Below are 26,121 nucleotides of genomic sequence, written 5' to 3' on the forward strand. Positions count from 1 at the left end.
ACAAAATTTAATCTTTAAATATACATTAAATTTTGGTGATTTAATCCTAAAATTGACTACTTTCAAACACTATGAAATTAATAATTCACCTGATGTATATAAGCATTGGATCTGTGGATTAATAATTCACCTGATGTATATAAGCATTCATCAGTAAAAAGTTTGATTAAAATGAAAGCTATTTCTGTGTTATTTATTATTTATTTGTACTTATTCACTGTACTTATACTATGTTTTCAACAACAGAATATATGAGAAAACTAGTTTTTCAGTGTAGAAGACCATGAGGTACAGTAAAATAAACTCCATGAAAACAGGGACTACGTTTTTCTTATCACTATACCTAGTAATACCTAGTACAGTGCCTAGAAAGGATAGATGCTCAAGTACTTGATCGTCTATTATTCTATTTAGTTGAAGGCTAACTTTCATTCTTAGCCAGCTTACTCAAAAGAACTACCAAATGGGATAAGGAACTTCCCACTTTTAAGAGTACTACACAGCTTGTTAGCAATTGAAGCTCATTAATACAAAGAGATTGAAAAGTCAAAACTAAATCTAGTTCCTTCATACACTGGCACTGATCTCACAGGATAATAATAACTAAGGTTAACTTTGGTATAAGATGAAAAGAAATCCTGGACTTTCCCTTACCACATGTCCTGTGTGGGGATTCTTATGAGCATATGGTGGTCCTCTTATATGGTTCCACATTTGACCAGATGTCATAGCAAGCACAAAACACTAGGAAACAAAAAGTAATGAAATACTCATATAACATGGTGTAGCTGTTCCCACCTTGATTAGACTCAAAGGTGTATGAAAAGTGCACCCTCTCAAGCAATATATGAAATAAATTTTTCAGATAAATGATAAAAGATAAAAGACTTATATTTCATCACAAGGATCACAAGAATCAATAATATTTACTTTGAAAGGAAAACACTGTTTTAAAATTATAAATAAACTGATACAAGGTTAAAATTGAATATTGAAAAGCGTTTTAGAAGAATATTTTCAAAAGAATTGGGGATTTTCATAGGGGTGACAGTCTTTCAGGTTGAATAAAAACTGGCTACAATGAGTTCCTTCAAGCTCTGGCCATCCTAATAAGATAATGGAGGAAACAAACTGATTTTAAGGTATAAAATAAAAATATATAAAATCTTTTCCCACAGGTAAGAAATAAACAAAATGCCACCTAACAATGTAATATTAGGAGTTTTATTCAAGCAATTTTTCTTCTAAAATTCACTTACCAGAGCCGCAAAAGCCCATCCAGTTTTATTAAAGAGAAATTCCATATTGCTTCTTCGAAGATACACAAGTCCACCAATAACAGCCAAAAGCAATCCCAACATAAGGGGACCAGCATAATTTGGGGGTCTAATTACTCTAATCTAATGGAAAGGAGAGAAAAACACTTTAAAGTATGAAATTTATCCATTAATTATACAGTTCAAAATACTTTGAAATGAAAGCAATCAAAATTAGTGTGGTCATTTTCAAGAAAAATTACACTTTTTCTTTTCATCCTAATGAAAACAGTCTACAGTGTACCCTAAAATGGGATGGATACAATATTCTCTTTAACCACAACATAACATCTTTTATTTATCTATTTATTTATTTTTGCTTTTTGAAAGACATTTTTTTTTCACAACATAACATCTTTTAGATTAAGAAGAATTCGCCAAGTACAACTAGATAGTCCATGGACTTAACAAGGACAAAAGAGTGGTTTCCATGCTGAATTGACTACGTAATAGAGGATGTTTTGTAATGTCAATCTTTCAACAGGATGATTCTGTTAAATGCTACTTATGAAGGGACTGACAAACTATCACTACCTCAGTGATATGGGGACAAAACCAATTAGGACCTCCCAGAAAGATTCAAAGTGGATAATGACAAAGTAACTTTCTACTGTACAAAGCAAGGAAACTTACATTGACATCAGTTCTGTCAGCAATCCACCGGGCAATCTGCTCAGCTGAAAATCCACGCACCTGCAACTCATATGTATCACCCCGTTTGGGTTTCCCTTTTGCAGGAAAGTTGATGAAAGTTGGAGCTGAATTCATGTTTAGCTGAATAAAAAGTATAGTATGAAAATATAAATTACCAAGAAAATAATCTTAACAGCAAATACTATCTTGAAATTTAGGCATTTTACAAAGATGAGGAAGCCCAGGTTTAGGTAGGTTAAGTGATTCGCCTAAGGAAAGTGATAAGTGATGGAGACAGGATTCAAACCGAAGGCTGCTTGTGACCTTAACTAGTACACTTTACTTACCAAATATAAATTCCTAGCTAAGAAACCAACATTTTACTCCTATAGAATGGAAAATTTCCCATACCACAATCACTTTAATCTGTTCAGAGATTATGCAAAACATAATACATTTATGAGAACTAAACTTGTCTCATGTAGCTTAGGTAAGCTCCAAATAGAGCACATTCTCTATTTTTTTTTGGCCGTGACATGTGGCACGTGGGGCCTGAGTTCCCTGACCAGGGATGAAACCTGCACCCCCTGCAGTGGAAGTGCAGTGTCTTAACCACTGGACCACCAGGGAAGTCCCCTAGAGCACATTCTCAATTTGGAGGAAACAAGATCAGGATAAGAGAGTGCTCTATTGTAGTGAAAACCAATAAGAAATGGTAACCAATATGAGAAATAGTCAATTCTAAAAGGTTCATAAATGTTTAGTGATAAGCATCACATTTCTCTGTTCTCTGTCATGAGACCATGGTACTCTTAAAAAGATAACACTGGAATTGCTAAGGTAAAGAACCTATGACCTACTCATCCGCATTATATCTTTCCTGACGTGATATAACTATACTTGTGGAAAATAAAAAGTCTAAGTCCAGGGAAAAGATGTTGACCAACAGATGCAAGCATTCAGGTCCCCTGAGCAGGTAACCCTTTAATGGAGATTGGCTTGTATAAAACAATTATAACTTATGACATCAACGAATAAAATAACCCACTCCCTTGCTTTGATTCTATACTTATTACAGTAACCCTTCTAACAGTAATAGTTTTAGATATTCTCATAAGGGGAGAGGGTATACTGATAGTGGACATGATTATTTTGGTCTCCTTGGAAGTAAAATATGGTGAATTGGTGAATTAAAAGATTAGGTCTTTGGTTACCAATGTCCATGGATTTTTCTGGTTTGGTGAGTATACACAAAGTCTGCAGAGCTAGACAAATTCTGGCTACACTGTTAAAAATTCAATTTGAGTCTGCAAAACTTAAGAACCACACCCTGGATAGTGTTCACGCCACCAAACTGCTGCCCAAACTTTAGGCCAAACTCTTCACTATTTGTTTAGCTATACAGCAGTTCCCACTTGTCTGCAGTTTCACTTTCCAGAGTTTCAGTTACCCAAGGGCAACTGCAGTCTGAAAATACTAAACGGAAAATTCCAGAAATAAACAAGTCAAAAATTTTTAATTGCAGACATTCTGAGCAGTGTGATGAAATCTCTCGCCATACCACCCAGGATGTGAATCATCCCTTTGTTCAGCATATCCCACCCATTAGTCACTTAGTGTTGGTTATCAGATCAACTGTCGTGGTACCACAATGTTTATGTTCAAGTAACCCTTATTTTACTTAATAATGGCCCCCATAGAGGGAACTTTCCGCAACATAATAAAGGCCATATATGACAAACCCACAGCCAACATCGTCCTCAATGGTGAAAAACTGAAACCATTGCCACTAAGATCAGGAACAAGACAAGGTTGCCCACTCTCACCACTATTATTCAACATAGTTTTGGAAGTTTTAGCCACAGCAATCAGAGAAGAAAAAGAAATAAAAGGAATCCAAATCGGAAAAGAAGAAGTAAAGCTGTCACTGTTTGCAGATGACATGATACTATACATAGAGAATCCTCAAGATGCTACCAGAAAACTCCTAGAGCTAATCAATGAATTTGGTAAAGTAGCAGGATACAAAATTAATGCACAGAAATCTCTTGCATTCCTATACACTAATGATGAAAAATCTGAAAGTGAAATTAAGAAAACACTCCCATTTACCATTGCAACAAAAAGAATAAAATACCAGGAATAAACCTACCTAAGGAGACAAAAGACCTGTATGCAGAAAATTATAAGACACTGATGAAAGAAATTAAAGATGATACAAATAGATGGAGAGATACACCATGTTCTTGGATTAGAAGAACCAACATTATGAAAATGACTCTACTACCCAAAGCAATCTACAGATTCAATGCAATCCCTATCAAACTACCACTGGCATTTTTCACAGAACTAGAGCAAAAAATTTCACAATTTGTATGGAAACACAAAAGACCCTGAATAGCCAAAGCAATCTTGAGAATGAAAAATGGAGCTGGAGGAATCGGGCTCCCTGACTTCAGACTATACTACAAAGCTACAGTTATCAAGACAGTATGGTACTGGCACAAAAACAGAAATATAGATCAATGGAACAGGATAGAAAGCCCAGAGATAAACCCACGCACATATGGTCACCTTATCTTTGATAAAGGAGGCAAGCATATACAGTGGAGAAAAGACAGCCTCTTCAATAAGTGGTGCTGGGAAAACTGGACAGCTACATGGAAAAGTACGAAATTAGAACACTCCCTAACACCATACACAAAAATAAACTCAAAATGGATTAAAGACCTAAATGTAAGGCCAGACACTATCAAACTCTTAGAGGAAAACATAGGCAGAACACTCTATGACATAAATCACAGCAAGATCCTTTTTGACCCAGCTCCTAGAGAAATGGAAATAAAAACAAAAATAAACAAATGGGACTTAATGAAACTTGAAAGCTTTTGCACAGCAAAGGAAACCATAAACAAGACCAAAAGACAACCCTCAGAATGGGAGAAAATATTTGCAAATGAAGCAACTGACAAAGGATTAATCTCCAAAATTTACAAGCAGCTCATGCAGCTCAATAACAAAAAAAAAAACAACCCAATCCAAAAATGGGCAGAAGACCTAAATAGACATTTCTCTAAAGAAGATATACAGATTGCCAACAAACACATGAAAGAATGCTCAACATCATTAGAGAAATGCAAATCAAAACTACAATGAGATATCATCTCACACCGGTCAGAATGGCCATCATCAAAAAATCTAGAAACAATAAATGCTGGAGAGGGTGTGGAGGAAAGGGAACACTCTTGCACTGTTGGTGGGAATGTAAATTGATACAGCCACTATGGAGAACAGTATGGAGGTTCCTTAAAAAACTACAAATAGAACTACCATACGACCCAGCAATCCCACTACTGGGCATATACCCTGAGAAAATCATAGGTCAAAAAGAGTCATGTACCACAATGTTTATTGCAGCTCTATTTACAATAGCCAGGACATGGAAGCAATCTAAATGTCCATCGACAGATGAATGGATAAAGAAGATGTGGCACATATATACAATGGAATATTACTCAGCCATAAAAAGAAATGAAATGGAGGTATTTGTAATGAGGTGGATGGAGTTAGAGTCTGTCATACAGAGTGAAGTAAGTCAGAAAGAGAAAAACAAATACAGTATGCTAACACATATATACGGAATCTAGGGGAAAAAAAAAAAAAGGCCATGAAGAACCTAGTGGCAAGACGGGAATAAAGACACAGACCTACTAGAGAATGGACTTGAGGATATGGGGAGGGGGTGGGGTGAGATGTGACAGGGTAAGAGAGTGTCATGGACATATATACACTACCAAATGTAAAATAGATAACTAGTGGGAAGCAGCCGCATAGCACAGGGAGATCAGCTCGGTGCTTTGTGACCACCTAGAGGGATGGGATGGGGAGGGTGGGAGGGAGGGAGATGCAAGAGGGAAGAGAAATGGGAACATATTGTATATGTATAACTGATTCACTTTGTTATAAAGCAGAAGCTAACACACCATTGTAAGGCAATTATACTTCAATAAAGATGTTAAAAAAAAAAAAAAAAAAAGAAGAGAGCGGAGTGAAATATTTAAAGTGCTGAGGGGAAAAAACAACACCAACTTAGAGAATCCTGTACCCTGTGAAATTATTCTTCAAAAGTGAAGGAGAAATAAAGACTTTTTCAGACAAAGAAAAACTGAGGGAATCCCAGGCAGGAAATGTTAAAAGAAGTTCTTTAGAGAGAAGGAAAATAAGGTAGGTTGGAAACTTGGATCTACATATATTAAGGGAGGGACTGAAGAGGGAATAAGTGAAGGTAAAATAAAAACTTTTGTTTCTCTTATTCTTAATTAATCTAACACATAACAGTTTGTTCAAAATAACACCAGCAATATATTCAATTGTGTGTGTGTATGTGCCTATATATAAGTGAAATGAATGACAGAAATGATACAAGGGATGGAAGGGGGGGATTAGGATTATTTTGTTATTATAAGGTATTCTCGCTACCCATGAAGTGGTATAGTGTTATTTGAAAGTGGGCTTTGATTAGCTGTAAATGTATATTGCCAACTCTAGGGCAACAACTAAGAAAAGCAAAAAAAAAAAAAAAGTATAACTAATATACTAAAAAAGGAGAGAAAAATGGAATCATATAAAATGATCAATTAAAGCCACAAAAGGCAGAAAAAGATTGGAAGACAAAAATAGGAACAAAGGGCAAAAAACAGAAAACAGTAATGAATATGGCAGATGGTAATCCAACTATATCAATAATCAACTTGAATATCAATGGTCTAAATGCACCAATTAAAAGACAGAAATTGTTAGAGTGGTTCAAAAAACAAGACCCAAGTATATGTTGTCTTCAAGAAACCCACATTAAATAGACACACATATAGATTAAAAGTAAACAGATGGAGGAAATATACCATGCTGTATCTTCTGAGTCATCATCATCAAAGAATAAGAAAGCAAAGCTAGAACATGGAGGATCATCAAGCTCTAAACAAAATTCTGATCATAGCAATGGATCATTTAACTCGAAAGTTCTATCAGGACGCTCTGGATATAAGTTTGGCATTCTTGCTAAGATTGTGAATTACATGAAGACATGGCATCAGCAATGAGATACACATCCTCTTACTTTAGAAGAAATTTTGAATGAAACACAACATTTAGATATTGGACTCAAGCAGAAACAACGGCTAATGACTGAGGCAATAGTCAGTAATCCCAAAACTGAAGTAACAGATAGAAAGTATGCCTTCAAGCCCAAGTACAACTTGAAAGATAAGAAGGTCCTACTTAGGCTCTTAAATAAGCATGACCAGCGAGGCTTAGGAGGAATTCTTTTAGAAGACATTGAGGAAGGACTGCCCAATTCCCAGAAAGCCGTTAAGGCTTTAGGGGACCAGATACCATTTGTAAACCTTCCTGATAAGAAGAAAATTCTTTTCTTCAATGATAAGAGCTGTCAGTTTTCTGTGGATGAAAAGTTTCAGAAACTGTGAAGGAGTGTCACCGTGGATTCAATGGAGGAGGAGAAAACTGAAGAGTATCTAAAGTGACAGGGTATTTCTTCCATGCAGGAATCCGGACCAAAGAAAGTGGCCCCTATTCAGAGAAGGAAAAAGCCTGCTTCACAGAAAAAGCGATGGTTTAAGACTCACAGTGAGCACTTGGCCTGGGTGCTGAAGGACTACTCTGACATCACTCCTGGCAAGTACTGAACAGTTTTGTCTGAGAGCAAAGAGTTACAAAGTCAAGATCTTCCTTGTTGATGCTGGGATCCAAAGACTGACTGTCTTCCCATTCTAGTTCTTAGGACTGAGGAGAGGAGCAGTTCAGTTTACAGAACTAGTGCAAATTACCAAACTCGAAGCTTATTTTCATTAATGTGCTAATGAGAAATGTGATGTCCCCTGTTAACCTCCTGTTACTTCTTGGGGGAAAGGCGGTCAGCATGGCATGCAGGTGTCTTTGCTGTTTATCTCTACTTCTAAGTGGTTCCTGGTTCCATTTTCCCTCTTTTATTACCTTAGAACAAGTTTGCTGACAGTCTTGAATGCAATATTTGTTTATTCCAAAAGAACATATTTATAATAAAATCATTGTAGAAGGAAAAAAAAAGTAAATAGATGGAGGAAATATACGATGCTAACAGTAATCAAAAGAAAGCAAGAGTAGTTATATCCATTTCAGATAGAGCAGACTTCAAAACAAGGAAAGTTATTCGGGATAAAAAAGGGCATTACATGATGATAAAGGGGTCAATTCTCCAAGAAGACATACAATCCTTAACATGTATGTGACTAACAACACAGTGTCAAACTATGTGAGGCAAAAACTAATAGAATTGCAAGAAGAAATAGATAAATCTACTATCATAGTTGGAGACTTCAACACCCAATGGACAGATCCAGCAGGAAAAAATCAGTAAGGACATAGTTGAACTCAATAACACCATCTAAACAACTGGATATAATTGACATCTATAGACTACTACTTCATCCAAAACAACAGAATTTGCCAAGAAAGACCATATTCTGGGCCATAAAACACACCATAACAAATTTAAAGAACAGAAATCACACAATGTCTGCCCTCAGACCACAATGGAATTAAACTGGACACCAATAAGAGAAAGATAACTGGAAAATTCCAAAATACATGGAAACTAAACAGCACAATTCTAATTAACACATGGGTCAAAGAAGAAATCTCAAGAAAAATTAAAAAGTATTTTGAATTAAATGAAAACGGAAACAGAACTTATCCAAATCTGTGGGATACAGCAAAAGCAATGGTTACAGGGAGATTTATAACACTGAATGCATATACGGGAAAAAAAGAAAGATCTAAACTCAATAATTTAAGTTTCCATCTTAGGAAACCAACAAAAGAGCAAATTAAATCCAAAGTTAAATGAAGAGAAATAATAAAAATTAGAGAAGAAAGTAATGAAACTGAAAGTAGAAAAGCAATAGAGAAAAATCAATGAAACCAAAAGCTTGCTCTTTGAAAAGATCAGTAAAATCAATAAGCCTCTAGGCCAAGCTAACTAAGAAAAAAGAGAGAAGACACAAATTACTAATATCAGAAATGAAAGAGGGGGGACTTCCCTGGTGGCACAGTGGCTAAGAATCCGCCTGCCAATGCAGGGGACACGGGTTCGAGCTCTGGTCCGGGAAGATCCCACATGCCACAGAGCAACTAAGCCTGTGCGCCACAACTACTCTAGAGCCCGTGAGCCACAACTACTGAAGCCCGCGTGCTTAGAGCCCATGCTCCGCAATAAAAGGAGCCATTGCAATGAGAAGCCCACGCACCGCAATGAAGAGTAGCCCCCGCTCGCCGCAACTACAGAAAGCCCGCGCGCAGCAACGAAGACCCAACGCAGCCAGAAATAAATAAATAAATAAATTTATTAAAAAAAATAAAGTGGTAATTTTTTATTATATTTTACCACAATAAAAAATACATAAAAGTTACTTGATTTCTACCCAATTTCCATATTCTAATAGGCTAGTATTGACCACTATATTTCATGTTTAGCTTAAGTTTAACTTTTATCTCATTAACTACTCTAGATCTTAGGTAAGACAAATCTTATTTAACTTCTTGCAGCCATTGAAAAAAAGGTATTCCATATTATCCATATTTTATCTATTCCTATTTAATAGAATAAACCAAATAGCTTACCATCTGAAATACATCAGAGCCTTCATCAAAATCCACCATAGCAAAAAATATCCTGTTGGTAAATGCACTGGAATATCGCCAGGAGTTTGCCAGGATCTGGAATTCTTCATCAGCTTGCCTGGATGCAATCGGATTTGTGAAGATAACATATAAAACATTTTTTAAAGCAATCTAATGCAAGTCAGGCTCTGCTGACAGGGTTAGGACAAACCTTGGAAAACACTGCCACTGTTTTGGCATAAGAGAAGCCTTATACCAAGTGTTGGGGATTTCACCATGAAGTAGTGATTACCTGACTCTGCTTCATACTTCGTGCCTACTCCTTATCTCAAAGCTCCTGCAACATTCGCTGGAAAAAAGTCTAACTAGATTGTTTCTACACCAATTTTTAATACCCTAAATTACTTCTAAGAGTTCAAAGACTAGGTTGAAGTACTTCCCAGAGAAATTAGACTATAATATTAATCTATTTAAGAAATCTAAAGTACAAAATGCTACTTAGTAAAAATACAGTCTGATGAATTATTACAGTGAAAGAGAAGAATCTAAGGAATTGAGATTAACTGAAACCTCAGGCCATATTTTACTTTTCCCTGATCTCCCATATGCTTTCAGTTTCTAAGATCTGACAATTTTTCATTTCTGATTATCTTTTAACTCTATCCTTCCCCATTTATTTTCATTGTTATCATCTAAAGTCAGATCCTTAATATCTGACATAGAACATTAAAACCCTAACTCTACTTTCTCCTCCTCCAATCCTTCTTATATTGCAATATATATCAGTCTTCCTAAATGACTACTTTCTTGATATTCCTCCTCTTATCAGAAACCATTGTTGCTTTTCTATTACCTTCAGAACAGTCTCCAAGCTCTTTCACTGGTTATTCAAAGTTCTTTATCATCTATTTCCAAATAATGCATCTAGCTTTTACATAGCCTTACTACTACTCAACCTCAAACAGGATCTCTTAATTCCAGCACTTTACGCCTATCTCTGTACCCTTGCACACATGATTGCTTCTAATCAGAATATCCTACTGCTATGTAAATCTGATCCATCTGTCTAGCCCTAGTACAAATCCTATCTTCTCCATTAGGCCAACCCTAACCACTCCTCTTATATGTCCTTCCTGAAATTTTATAGCATTTATTATGCACACAATTCATTTGGTACTTAATCATAAATTGTCTTATATTGCCAGCTAAATTTTCATATGTGGAACTGATTTCCCTAGCCAGATGATAAGGATAGCACATCTTTCTTACACTTTTCATCCTGATAGCACCAAATATATAGTGTTACACACATCGCTCTTGCTTAATTTTAATTATTTGAATGAGTTTAGGAAAATGTGCTAATTTACAATTTGGTCTTGTAAAAAGTAAGACACTATTAAAAACTTTAGTTATGAAGAACCCCATTAATTTGCATTTAATACAGAATTATGAAGGACTTTGTTCATTCCCTGACATTTTTGTATACTCATGATTGCTAGTGAGTAAACTGACTGAATTATAGAGTAATTCCAGAGTTTAAGTTTATTCACAGTTAATACCTACTATTCTTTTTCCTTCTTCTACTTAATTTTAATTTATATTCAGCATAACAGCCATCCCTAAAAAAAAAAAAAAAAAAAAAAGCACTCTGGTACCAAATCTCTTGACTATCTCCTACCTCTGGGGAGAAAATCCTTTAAGAGTTAGAAAGGCTTGGGGTAGCATAACACACTATTCTGAAAGAAGGCTGTCTATTCCTTCACATGTGCTCAGGCTATCAGAATTTGGAAAGCCTCCAAGATTTTACTAAATTAGTTTTTCACAGGGTAACTTTGTCCTTTCATTTAAAGTGAATTCCCAAATCACAATACTGATCTAAAAATATAAGTAAATAAACAACAAAAAGCAAAAGCGATTTTATTTTTTAGTATCCACTATTTTTAACTATCTATAGTGCTTTTGTTTAAAGAAATGTCTTTTTTCTTAAGATCATTCAGAAATAGTAAAATAAAATCAACAAACCATTGTTTGATGAAATTTTAAGTGAGATTAGTCTCGATTTCTAAGGTTTAAAATTACTACAAAATAATCTAGAAAAAAGAAACACCTCTAAATCATGCATCTTTGTTTTCTAAAAAAGTTCTCTTGTAATTCCAAATTTTGGATGTAGCCACCATTATTGCATTAATAAATATCTATAGCTTTGGGTAGACCAGTTAACATATTGGAACCTGTTTCTTCCAAAAATGAGAGAATATTTGCTTTATGTACCTTCTGGGGTTGTTGTGATAAAACAAGAGTATGAAGTTGAAAGCACACACAAATAATAAAACACTACATCAATGCTATTGACACGCATTTATATAAGTTGATACCAATTTAAAAGATGATTGTTAGATTTTTTTATGCTATTTCTAGGATGGTTACCATGAAACCTTATCCTTGCTCTTTGTCCCTCCCCAACTAATATGGACCATCAAGAAAAGACTATAAAAGAGTAGTACTATTATGTGTTACTACAGACACTCTAAGTAACGTATATACATTAATTGTTTATGTACCCACTGAACTAATTATATTCTTCTGGGGTTGAGAAATGATTAAAATCTTATGAGTTATTTAATTTTTAAAGTGTAGTTGAAAGTTCATACTTGCACACGACACATTGTCTATGAAGTTGGAGAGCAGTGAACATGACAATAACGGAGTAGTTTCTCGGTGGGGCTTTAACAAGGCGACGGAACTTGTCTCCATTCATTCTTATTACAGGCCTTTTATTGGTCCATTCCATCAGTTGACTAACCTTTTCAGATAGCACCATCTAAAAAAAAGACAAAGACAGCATGCCATTAATACTCTCAACTTGGCATTTAAAATTTCTTTTAACTATACAACTTACTTAAAACCACGACTAATAAGCAGAGGTACATAAAAAATGTGAAAGAACTAAAAATTAAATTTAGTACTTGTGCCTGATGATAATTATTCTTAAAATTACATTATTTCATGATGAGATTTAAATGTATATTGCAATACTACATTTTTTATGTGAATTACTTATTTATAACCTAATAAATAAGATAAAATCAAAAAACCTTTCATTTGCTAAAGATTCCAAAGAAAGTGGGAAAAGCCACTCTACCTGATTTTAAGGTTTATTATATAGCTACATAAAAGGATAGATACATAGATCAATGGAACAGAAACAAAAGCCAGAAATAGACCTACACAAGTACAGCCAACTGATATTTCACAAAGGTGCAAAATCAACTCAGTACAGAAAGGATGGCCTTTTCAATAAATGGTGCTGAAGCAACTGGACATCCATAGTCAAAAATATGAACCTCAAACTAAACTTCACACCTTATACAAAAATTAATTAAAGGGGCTTCCCTGGTGGCACAGTGGTTAAGAATCCGCCTGCCAAGGCAGGGGACACGGGTTCGAGCCCTGGTCCGGGAAGATCGCACATGCCGCGGAGCAACTAAGCCCATGTGCCACAACTACTAAGCCTGCACTCTAAAGCCCGTGAGCCACAACTACTGAGCCTGCCTGCCACAACTACTGAAGCCCGCATGCCTAAAGCCCGTGCTCCGCAACAAGAGAAAGCCACCACAATGAGAAGCCGGCGCACCGCAACGAAGAGTAGCCCCTGTTCGCCATAACTAGAGAAAAAGCCTGCACGCAGCAACAAAGACCCAACAGAGCCAAAAATACATGGATAAAATAAATAAATAAATTTATTTTTAAAATTAATTAGGGCTTCCCTGGTGGCGCAGTGGTTGAGAGTCTGCCTGCCAATGCAGGGGACACGGGTTCGAGCCCTGGTCTGGGAAGATCCCACATGCTGCGGAGCAACTAGGCCCGTGAGCCACAATTACTGAGCCTGCGCGTCTGGAGCCTGTGCTCCGCAACAAGAGAGGCCGCGATAGTGAGAGGCCCGCGCACCGCGATGAAGAGTGGCCCCCGCTTGCCGCAACTAGAGAAAGCCCTCGCACAGAAACGAAGACCCAACACAGCCAAAAATAAATAAATTAATTAATTAATTTTAAAAAAGTTCCTTGTTTATTTTAAAAAAATTAATTAAAAATGGATCACATACCTAAATGTAAAAATGAAAACTATTTAAAAATTAGGAAAAAAATATGGGAGAAAATGTTCAGGATCAAGGGGTAGGCAAAGAGTTCTTAGACCTGACACCAAAAGCACGATTCATAAAAAAGAAAAAAAAAAGGTAAACTGGACCTCATCAAAATTAAAAACCTTTGCTCTGTGAAAGACCCTGTTATAAGGATGTGAAGACAAGCTACAGAGTGGGAGAAAATATTTACAAACCACACATCTAAAAAGGATTAGTGGCTAGAATATATTTTTTAAAACTATCAAAACTCAACAGTAAAACAAACAAAATAGGCAAGACATGAAGAGATTTCATCGAAGATGATCTACCGATGACAAAGAAACACACAAAAAGATGTTCAACATCATCAGCCGTTACAGAAATGCAAATTAAAAGCACAATGAGCTATCACTACATACCCGTTACTAAAATAAAATATAGCAACAATACCAAATTCTGGCGAGGATGTAGAGAAACTGGGTCTCTCATACATTTTTGGTGGGAATGTACCATGGTACATTCACTCTGGAAAACAGTTTGGCAGTTTCTTTAAAAAATTAAGCAAGCACACCATTGTAAAGCAATTATACTCCAACAAAGATGTTAAAAAAAGTAAGCAAGTAAAATATACACTAACCATACAATCCAGCAACTGCATTCCCAAACATTTATCTCGGAGAAATGAAAATTTACGTCTACACAAAGAAAGAGCTACATTTTGTTTGTTTCTTTTTAAAAGCCAGTCATCATGAGGCAATGGAAGAGAAGCATGGTTAGTCAATGAGAATTTCCGTTTGAAATAAAAGCAATCATATTCACTTACCCTTCCCCTCACCTCTACCCTTACGTTCAAACTTTGCAAGAGTAGTAAGAAGATGGGAAAAGATAAAAAAAGAAGTGCAGGAGAATCTCAATGCAGAGTTAATGCTAATTTATGGTTTTGTTCTTCTTTACAGGGATATGTTTGTAAAGGGTTGGGAAATCATGGAGTGGTTCACTATTCAGAAGCATTCGACCAATTACATTTCCCATTACTTACACTGAAGTTTGGGCAGGGCACTGGCATTCAAACTTTAAAAATAGTTCCTTCTCATTACACTCAATCATCAAAGAACAGATGTTAGGATGTGCCTTTTCAGTTGGGAAGTGGATCAGGAACCTAATAGAAAGCACTCCTTGACAGATAGCTGTCAGTAATACAAATGAGTTGCCTCAGACTTAGGCTAAGAAAAATAATCCCTGGAACCAATAAGAATAGCTTCTGTGGCTTTAGTCATCCCAAAAAAATTCTCAAAGAATGCGCGTCTAGTGGGTTTAGTGGGTTGTAATTGAATGACCCTAAATGGTTTTCCTAGGTGGTCAAGGACCCAGGACACAAGCATATTAATCCCCCCACCCCTGCTAGATGTTTCACAACACTTTTTACCTGTGTTATAGCACTTATCATTCTAAGACAATTTGATATCTGTTTCCTTCTCTAGATTATTAGCTACTAGAGAGCAGACACACATAGTACTTTACCACATAGTAGGCATTCAGTTAGTGTGTACTGAATTTCTATTTAACAGAACCCAGCTGGGAATGGACTCACTTGCATCATTAACATATAAGGAAAAAAAGATGATTGCACACATAAACACTTAATAGAAATGGGATTTTTTTTTTAATTTCAGGAAGGCAACAATAACATGGATTCTAAAAATGCATGATTTACCTTTAAAGCATGCCTGAATTCAGGCAATACTGAAAAAAAATTTACTTCCTGAGTACACTTCTATGAACAATAGAGAAAGATGGCATAAAAAAAATAGTTTTGTAGCAGATATAAAGTAATTCCAGTAAGAGCCACAAAATGAATATGCCACACATGGAAAAATGAATATAGTCTCTAATAAGCCCACAGAGAAATATATACACTCGCAGAAGACTGGTATAACAAATAATTAACAAGACTTGTGGAACAATGAATGATACTAAGGAAACAGGTTGTTAGGGGAGGGATAAATTAGGAATTTGGGATTAACATATACACAGTACTATATATCTAGATATATTTTATATCTATAAAATAGATAACCAACAAGGACCTACTGTATAGCACAGGGAACTATACTCAATATTTTGTAATAACCTACAAGGGAAAAGAATCTGAAAAAGAATATATATGTATATAACTGAATCACTGTGCTGTACATCTAAAACTAACACAACATTGTAAATCAACTATACTTCAATTAAAAAAAAAAAGGAAACAGGTTGGTGGTAAAGGCAGTGGAAGAGAGTGAACTAGAAGGCAGATAGGACAAGGAACAAGCGGTAGAGGCTAGTTCATCTTTAGCAGTAGAATTAGTTACCAACAATTGTCAAGAATAGGGAATATTTGATTTAAAATAAGGCTGCATAAATTAAACTCAGTTTTTCCAAAAAATGAATTCTTATTATTTGATACAGCCTTAATGATCCTCTTGGCTAAGAGAACAATATTAGTTCACAGAAAATATGCATTCTGTATTCTAAAGCAGTCATTAATTTTGTTATATTTTCAAATTAAATTTGACAGTTACCAGCAAATTCAAACATAATTTGCCTATTTTATTCACCATGGCTACAGATACTATTTCGGGCTATTTTAGGGAAAAAAATGTAAAGCAGTAACAGGTATAGTTTCATATAGTCTATCTCCATTCAATCACATAGATATATGATCATTCCAATAAAACAAATGTTATGTGCTTTGAATTAATGATAAACATGTGGAGTCTTCTTAAACAAAGTCTTGAATAGGTCTATGTAAAAAATGTATTATATTCCTCTTCTTGTTTATTAACAGACTGGAAAGACCAGATTTCTGGCTATACAATCCCCAAATAACTTATCAAGTAGAAGAAATTAGTTCAAAGGAATTACAAATTCTCTTTAAAGCTCTTATAAACGGGATTATTACCTCAAAAGACTGCTTATTACCGAGTCAATTAATTAGGTTACTTTCTCAGTTCATTTTTTTTTTAATGAACTAGTTTTAAACTTTTACAATAAAAGTACATGAACATAGCTTGGGACATGATAATTAGAAGCTATAATCCTTATTCACAATGACCGAATCTTTTAACATTTTAATATATCTTAAAGTAAGCCTATCTTGATTTTACGGAGAAAATAGCAGTTACTATTTGGAATGCTTAGTACGTATGTGTCAGGCAGCAACTTCTCTCCTTATAGAATAAGTATTTAATTCAATCCTCAGAACAACACTATGAGGTTAAGTACTCTATTTTTAGTTCATTTAAATGTTGAGTAAACAGGATCAGAGAGGTTAAGCAACTTGGCCAAAGTGCCATAGTAAGACACAGAGCTAGGATTCAAACAGATCATTCTAAACCAAGGTTTCTCAGCAGCAGGGTTACTGACATCTTGGGCCAGATAATTCTTTTGTGGGGAGCTGTCCTGCACATTGCATGTTGAGCAGCATCCCTGACCTCTACCTATTAGATGCCAGTAGCATCACCAGCTGCCAATAACCAAAAATGTCTCCAGACATTGCCAGATAACCCTTGGGAAGTAAAATTCCCCACTCCCTCCTGAGAACCACTGTTGTAAACTGAAAAGGATTTTCACAGTCCGATTTAAGCTTTTATAATCTTACTATGTATTCAAAACTATTTTTATTAATTACCAATCAGAACACAATGTAAAAGAAAGACTTGGTGATAAAGTAAATCAAAACTTCCCAGAGCAAGCCCTTAGCATAATGGATAATAAACTTACTAGGCCCATGTTTCTCAAAGTGTGGCTAGTATAAAGGAGCCTGTTAAAAGTGCAGACTTCTAGGTTTCATCCTCCAATAAATTTGATTCAGTAGATCTACATAAGCCCTACTCAAAGGATGCTGATTAGCAGGTTAGCTGATATAAAAGACCAAGCAGCATGCCTGAGTGAGCCACATACTGTCTCCAATACCCAAAACTGTCCAACAGGGTGCTGGGTTTCCTGTTTGGTTTGGTGGGCCAAAGAGACAGCCGTTTTTCCATGACCACAACAGGAATTGAGTATTATAAATCCACTCACTTAGTCCCAAGGAACTTTGCTTGGTGAGCAGGCCCTTGAATTTTGTCGGGTTTATCAGCTACTGCTCCTGGCTACCTCTGTAGTATGAGAGCACCACCAACAAGGTCATTGAGACAGAGGCTTTTACTTGCCAACAAGGCATCATCCATATAGTGAAAGCTTTAAACATGGAAGGGTAGAGGAACTTATGCTAAATCCTGACTCACCAACTGGTAGCAAATGGCAGGGGAGCTTAGGTACCCCTAGAGAATACTATAAACATATATAGGAGGCCTTGCTACCTGAAAATGAACTGACCTTGATCCTCAAATATCAGTAAGATGGCACAGAAGGTGTTAGTGATGTCTAAGACTACATACCACCTGTCATCAGTCTGTGTAATGGATTCAGTTGCAGTCGCAATGTCTGGAACAGCCTGGGCTATGGGAGCAACAATTGAAACCAGTTGGTAATAATCTGCTATAAGGCTTCAGTTCCTGTTAGTCATTTTTCACTGGCCACTGAGGGCTGTTGTTGTGAGATATTGCATCACTTACCACCTCTGATGCCTTTAAGTCTTTAATCAAGGCTGTGATTTCCCTTTCTCTTCCTGGGGGGTTCTTTAGCTTCTGGTGGATTCCAAGAATACAGAATTTTAACATGTACCCCAAGTGATACTTTTTTTAAAATTTATTTATTTTATTTATTTATTTTTGGCCGCATTGGGTCTTTGTTGCTGCGTGCAGGTTTTCTCTAGTTGCGGTGAGCGGGGGCCACATGCATGGGCTTCTCATTGCGGTGGCTTCTCTTGCTGCAGAGCACGGGTTCTAGGTGCGTGGACTTCAGTAGTTGTGGTGCGTGGGCTCAGTAGTTGTGGCTCACAGGCTCTAGAGCGCAGGCTCAGTAGTTGTGGCACACAGGCTTAGTTTCTCCGCGGCATGTGGGATCTTCCCGGATCAGGGATCAAACCCGTGTCCCCTGCGTTGGTAGGTGGATTCTTAACCACTGTGCCATCAGGGGAGTTCCCCAAGTGATTCTTTATACACTGAAGTTTGAGTACTACTGCTCTACATTTTAATTCTTACGGGTAAGGACCATGTGTTATATAATTTCTATGCAATTACACAGGGAAATTAAATAAACATTAAGCAATTCAAATTATACACAACAGGAAAAAAAACACCATTCCTAAAAATAAACCACCACCTGATCTTCCCGAAATGGTTGAAGAATGTGATATATTCTAGATAACTCAAATATAACACCTTATCTAGGAATAAACCTACCTAAGGAGACAAAAGACCTGTAAGCAGAAAATTATAAGACACTGATGAAAGAAATTAAAGATGACACAAATAGATGGAGAGATATACAATGTTCTTGGATTGGAAGAATCAACATTGTGAAAATGACTCTACTACCCAAAGCAATCTACAGATTCAATGCAATCCGTATCAAACTACCACTGGCATTTTTCACAGAACTAGAACAAAAAATTTCACAATTTCTATGGAAACAGAAAAGACCCTGAATAGCCAAAGCAATCTTGAGAAAGAAAAACAGAGCTGGAGGAATCAGGCTCCCTGACTTCAGACTATACTACAAAGCTACAGTAATCAAGACAGTATGGTACTGGCACAAAAACAGAAATAGATCAATGGAACAGGATAGAAAGCCCAGAGATAAACCCACACACATATGGTCACCTTATCTTTGATAAAAGAGGCAAGAATATACAGTGGAGAAAAGACAGCCTCTTCAATAAGTGGTGCTGGGAAAACTGGACAGCTACATGGAAAAGTATGAAATTAGAACACTCCTTAACACCATACACAAAAATAAACTCAAAATGGATTAAAGACCTAAATGTAAAGCCAGACACTATCAAACTCTTAGAGGAAAACATAGGCAGAACACTCTATGACATAAGTCACAGCAAGATCCTTTTTGACCCAGCTCCTAGAGAAATGAAAATAAAAACAAAAATAAACAAATGGGACTTAATGAAACTTCAAAGCTTTTGCACAGCAAAGGAAACCATAAACAAGACCAAAAGACAACCCTCAGAATGGGAGAAAATATTTGCAAATGAAGCAACTGACAAAGGATTAATCTCCAAAATTTACAAGCAGCTCATGCAGCTCAATATCAAAAAAACAAACAACCCAATCCAAAAATGGGCAGAAGACCTAAATAGACATTTCTCTATCTAAAGAAGATACACAGATTGCCAACAAACACATGAAAGAATGCTCAACATCATTAATCATTAGAGAAATGCAAATCAAAACTACAATGAGATATCATCTCACACTGGTCAGAATGGTCATCATCAAAAAATCTACAAACAATAAATGCTGGAGAGGGTGTGGAGAAAAGGGAACCCTCTTGCACTGTTGGTGGGAATGTAAATTGATACAGCCACTGTGCAGAACAGTATGGAGGTTCCTTAAAAAACTAAAAATAGAACTACCATATGACCCAGCAGTCCCACTACTGGGCATATACCCTGAGAAAACCATAATTCAAAAAGAGTCATGCACCACAATGTTCACTGCAGCACTATTTACAATAGCCAGGACATGGAAGCAACCTAAGTGCCCATCAACAGATGAATGGATAAAGAAGATGTGGCACATATATACAATGGAATATTACTCAGCCATAAAACGAAACGAAATTGAGTTATTTGTATTGAGGTAGATGGACCTAGAGTCTGTCATACAGAGTGAAGTAAGTCAGAAAGAGAAAAATAAATACCGTATGCTAACACATATATATGGAATCTAAGGAAAAAAAGAAAAGGTCATGAAGAACCTAGGGGCAAGACGGGAATAAAGACACAGACCTACTAGAGAATGGACTTGAGGATATGGGGAGGGGGAAGGGTAAGCTGTGACAAAGTGAGAGAGTGGCATGGACATATATACACTATCAAACGTAAAATAGATAGCTAGTGGGAAGCAGCCGCATAGCACAGGGAGATCAGCTCGGTGCTTTGTGACCACCTAGAGGGGTGGGATAGGGAGGGTGGGAGGGAGGGAGACGCAAGAGGGAAGAGATATGGGAATATATGTATATGTATAACTGATTCACTTTGTTATAAAGCAGAAACTAACACACCATTGTAAAGCAATTATACGCCAATAAAGATGTTAAAAAATATATATATATAACACCTTAATAATTCCTAGACACTTCTTTCACTAGTCCTCTTTTGTCTCTTCTGTTATATGATTTTATAAAGGAATTTCTCTTTTCTTCACATTTGAGTTAAAAGTTTTCTTGATCGGAGTAAATCGCTAGTACTGAAGAACCTTCTTCCTTAGGATGCCTCTCATCCGTTGTCAAGAGCCCATTGTTTGGGTACTGAAAGCTATGCCTCAGAAATAAAAATTTTATTTCTCTATAGGCTCTACACTAAAAGTCCCACTATTCACTCTCTAAATATTCCTTTACCTTCCAAAGTCATAACCTTCAAAAGTAAAGGATTAAAATATCACCTGTGACCTTCAGGTCCTTCTATTTACTATTTAATACTTTAAAGTTATTAGTAAGAAAGATATTTTCCAAGGTCTATAGTACATAAAGGTAAGAGGTTTATCAAGTGAGCTCAGCAACTCAAAAAAGTAATTGATTTGGAAACAACTCCTATTGCAAATACTTTTTCCACTAACAGTTTTAAAAAACATTTGAGAAAATATATCCATCCAGTTTTTAAATTTGCACTGGATATATTTATTTAAAACAAAATATAAGTTTACTATGAAAAAACATTAAATGTATAAGCAAAGACTTTCACAATCAATTGATATCTCCCCTTCTTGGAGTACATTACTCTACTTTCAACTATTTAAATAAAACAAGAAGAAGAGTAATAATATTCACAATTAAAATATAATACTTACCAACAAAGTTAAGTAAGCTTAAAGTCTTTCTCTTCTCTTGAAACATTTAAATTAGTATGGCCACAAAATAATCCCACTAACAGGAAGTCAATTAATATCTCTAATTCTGTTAGTAATAATCAAGTACGAAGAAAATTTTAGAACTACAAGGGATTAAAAGGACCAAGAAAGTGCAGTAACACAGCACTGCGCTAATTTAATTTTATTCTACTTGCTTGCATAATATGTATCCAAATTAGCTCTAGCAAAATAGATTAAGCCTTAACAACTACAAATTCTCCTATTATCACTAAATATCACTCAGCAAAGAGAGCATATAGCAGTGGTCCCCAACCTTTTCGGCACCGGGGACTGGTTTCGTGGAAGATAGTTTTTCCATGGACGGGGGGGCGGGGGGATGGTTTCGGGATGATTTAAGTGCATTACATTTATTGTGCACTTTATTTCTATTATTATTACATTGTAATATATAATGAAATAATTATACAGCTCACCATAATGCAGAATCAGTGGGAGCCCTGAGCTTGTTTTCCCTTGCCACTCACTGATAGGGTTTTGATATGAGTTTGCAAGCAATTGATTTATTATGGTCTCTGTACAGTCAAACCTCTCTGCTAATGATAATCTGTATTTGTAGAGCATCGACGCCTCAGCTCCACCTCAGATCATCAGGAATTAGATTCTCATAAGGAGTGCGCAACCTAGATCCCTTGCATGCGCGGTTCACAGTAGGCTTCGCACTCCTATGAGAATCTAATGCCCCCGCTGATCTGACGCTCGCCTGCCCGGCCGCCTGCCGCTCAGCCCCTGCTGTGAGTCCCGGTTCCTAACAGGCCACGGACCGGTACCAGTCTGTGGCCCGGGGGTTGGGGACCCCTGGCATATAGGAATCCACTATAATTTAAAGCTAAATTCTGATGCTGCCATTAAGATTACTTTTGAATTTCAGAAGTAATAAAGTTAAGCATCACCAGTCTGAATTCCTCTAAAATGCACCTCCCTTTCCCCCAAAACTTATTTCATTATATCTGTGTTCTAGACCATCAGGGTTTATTCATAAAAATTCTTGATATTTTTAGCTTTCTTAATAATCCACTAGCCTACAAATGTTAGTTTAAAATATTCCTGGTTAAGGAATAAATTTTCAACTCCATCCTTAAATTACAAGTGAGACTGAACAGACCTGGAAACATAATTGGCAGATAATGACTGAAGGAGAAAGACAGTGAACAGAGAAGAGAGTATTTGTAATCCTTAAATGCTATCTGCTCCATTCTCAGTTCACGTACTTCTTGGACAGGGCTAAAATATACCACTGTCCTCTCTCCTTGATGTTTATTTTTGGAGTATGTCTCAATTTGTTTGTTTTGCAATGCTACTGAGCCTTTGGTTCTTGGTAATAAGGTATTTTCTAAGTAATTGCTGGGGTTTTGTGCATGTGATACTTTCATGCATCACTTCTCAAAGCAATGTCAAAGAATACAGAAGTTTTTCCAATAATTGCCTGCCTTGTCAAAATATGCAGATAATTTTATTTTCTGAATAATCTTCATGAAAACAATACAAAAAGATCAATTGAAAAATATTTTATACTGCAGAGGAACACAATCTTATTTTCTATCAATAATATTCATCTAATGTCTTCTACACACCAGGTACTGCATTAGGCACTTTACAGACCTCATCTCCTTTAATTCTCACAATACAAAAAAAAATAGGCATTTTCCCATTCTACTGATAAGGAAAATGAGATTCAGAGTAACTTGCTAAAGATCACTTGGGTTGCATTAACATACATGATCTTTAAAATTTTACACAATTTTTTGAAAACTGAGAAAGCGGGAGGAAAACTATCTGCCACCCTAGCATTATTAAGACCATTTTTTAATGTTTCAGTATGCTTTGTGCATTCACTCTTTTCCAGGGAATTCCCTGGCAGTCTGGTGGTTTGGACTCAGGGCTTTCACTCACAGGGCCCGGGTTCGATCCCTGGTCGGGGAACTAAGATCCCACAAGCCACGCAGTGTGGCCAAAAAAAAGAAAAAAAAAGACACTCTTTTCCATATTCCATATTATTTTTCTATTATAGATTCCCAGAAGTAGATCAAGAAATATGGATAGTTTTTTACAAGTGAAGAATTGTCAATTATTTTTTTTTAATATTTATTTATTTATTTATTTATTTTTGCTGCACTGTGTCTTAGTTGCAGCATGCAGGATCTTCCTTGCATCATGTGGGATCTTTAGTTGTGGCATGCGGACTCTTAGTTGCGGCATGCATGCGGGATCTAGTTCCCTGACCAGGGATCGAACTCAGGCCCCCTCCATTGGGAGCTCAGAGTCTTACCCACTGGACCACCAGGGAAGTCTTGAAATATGGATAATTTTGTCAAAGACCATGCCTTTTCATTTTTATCATGCTGCCTCCCTAAAATGACACCAGTTGCAAGAATAAGCAACTTTCTTTCTACCAGAGGGGGAAATAATTCACCATAAAAATAAAATAAGTCACTGCAAAATAAGCCTTTGTGGCCTAGCAGAGAGCATATGCTTTGGAGTCAGACAAGGGGTAGAATCCCAGCTCAGCCTCTACAGCTGTGCTTCTTTAGGCAAAGCCCCAACGTCTCTCTTGCTCAGTGTCAGTTTCCTCACCTTTCAAAAAGGGCTAATACTCTGCAGGGTTATTGTGAGGATTAGAGATAATGCATGTAAACCATAGTGCATGACATGTAGAAGGCATTGAATAAATATTAGAGAATAAGTCAATGTCCCAGTGAAAACACTGTTACGAGTGTAAGTAATCCGATAAGTAGGGTAGCATTCCATTTAACAACAGACAACTATGAAGAACTTGAGTGATTTTTAATTATATTCATTTAGGAGAGCTGTCTTTTTTTGTTGTTCTCTATTTTTTTTAATAAATTTATTTATTTTTGGCTGCATTGGGTCTTCATTGCTGCACACAGGCTTTCTCTAGTTGTGGCGAGCAGGGGCTACTCTCCGTTGTGGTGCTTGGGCTTCTCATTTTGGTGGTTTCTCTTGTTGTAGAGCACGGGCTCTAGGCACGCAGGCTCAGTAGTTGCGGCTCTCAGGCTCTAGAGCTCAGGTTCAGTAGTTGTGGTGCACGGGCTTAGTTGCTCCACAGCATGTGGGATCTTCCCGGACCAGGGCTCAAACCTGTGTCCCCTGCATTGGCAGGCAGATTCTTAACCACAGTGCCTCCAGGGAAGCCCTCTATTTTTTTTTTAATTTAGGTGTAGTTGATTTACAATGTTGTGCTAATTACTGCTGTACAGCAAAGTGACTCAGTTATACACGAGAGGTGCCTTTTTAAACAGAATACTTAGATTATAAGATCATACATTATCCTACCATTTAAAGCCAAATCTACTATGGTGGATAGACCTGGGATTTTTTTAAAATTATGTTTTCAAAAATTGACATAAAAAGTAAGCGTTTTGCAACAGAACGCCTATATTTTTAAACTGTCTCTAAGTAGTATCACAGTAATCTCATTATTAAAAAGTCCAAAACATGCTCAGTTACAGGGGAAAGGTATAAAAACGAAACCAACTTTACCAGCCTATACTTATTCCTTGTTTACTGATGAGAAAATACAATTTTAGATTGTGAAACCTAAACAAACTTGCAAGTGAAAGAACAGATTCCTGACTTTATATGCACACAGTTAATTAATTAATTAATTAGATGTTTGACAGATACTGCTAGGTGTGAAAAAAAAATTTAAAGTGTCTGTATTCATAACCAATATTTTATAATAACTATAAATGGAGTATAATCTTTAAAAATGGTGAATCACCATGTTGTACACTTGAAACTCATATAATATTGTAAATCAACTATACCTCAATTAAACAAGTGTCTGTATTCAAGATGCTCACAGTCTAATGGGAAAGACTGGTATATAAACAATGACAATACAATGTGCTGAATTCATCTCAATTCAGCTGGGGGAACCAGGAAAACCTTAGTTGAGAAGGAAGGTAATGTTTGAGCTAAGACTTGAAGAGCAGGAACCCTCAGGTGAATGAGGGAGTGGGGTGAGGGAGAAGAAGGGAGATACTCCAGCAAGTATAGATACTTGCAAGAGAGTATAGAAAGATCAAGGCAGGAATTCCCTGGCAGTCCAGTGGTTAGGACTCAGCACTCTCACTGCCGGGGCAAGGGTTCAATCCCTGGTGGGAGAACTAAGATCCCGCAAGCCATGGGCCAGTAGAGGGAGGAGCTTGAATTGAGATAAGCCTGGAAAAAGCAGACCAGGGACAGACTACAGAAGTCCTTTTATACTTTGCAAAATAGGTTATTTTAAACTTTCGATTTTCAGTTTTTTACCTTAGCATCTCTGGCAACACTATGAAGGATGAGTTCAAGGACGACCAGTTAGGCACTTATGGCAAGAGATTTG

The 26,121-nt window shown here is 36.5% G+C and overlaps 1 protein-coding gene and 1 pseudogene across 2 annotated transcripts in view; one reads left to right on the forward strand and one right to left on the reverse strand.

The window, feature by feature from the left end:
- MAGT1 (magnesium transporter 1) overlaps positions 1-26,121 on the reverse strand; it is a 42,991-nt gene that overhangs the window by 14,119 nt on the left and 2,751 nt on the right. The window contains exons 2-6 of the mRNA XM_082447438.1: positions 12,275-12,444; positions 9,624-9,741; positions 1,950-2,090; positions 1,260-1,400; positions 655-744 (exon numbers count right to left, since the gene is read on the reverse strand). Coding sequence (XP_082303564.1) covers positions 655-744; positions 1,260-1,400; positions 1,950-2,090; positions 9,624-9,741; positions 12,275-12,444 — 660 coding nt within the window. The remainder of the gene's footprint in view (positions 1-654; positions 745-1,259; positions 1,401-1,949; positions 2,091-9,623; positions 9,742-12,274; positions 12,445-26,121) is intronic.
- On the forward strand, positions 3,014-9,615 carry LOC309653093 (general transcription factor IIE subunit 2 pseudogene; annotated as a pseudogene). The gene has a single exon. The product of its transcript is annotated as a general transcription factor IIE subunit 2 pseudogene (transcript).

Source organism: Balaenoptera physalus (genome assembly GCF_965194825.1).
Source record: "Balaenoptera physalus genome assembly, chromosome: X".
Classification (NCBI taxonomy): Eukaryota; Metazoa; Chordata; class Mammalia; order Artiodactyla; family Balaenopteridae; genus Balaenoptera; species Balaenoptera physalus.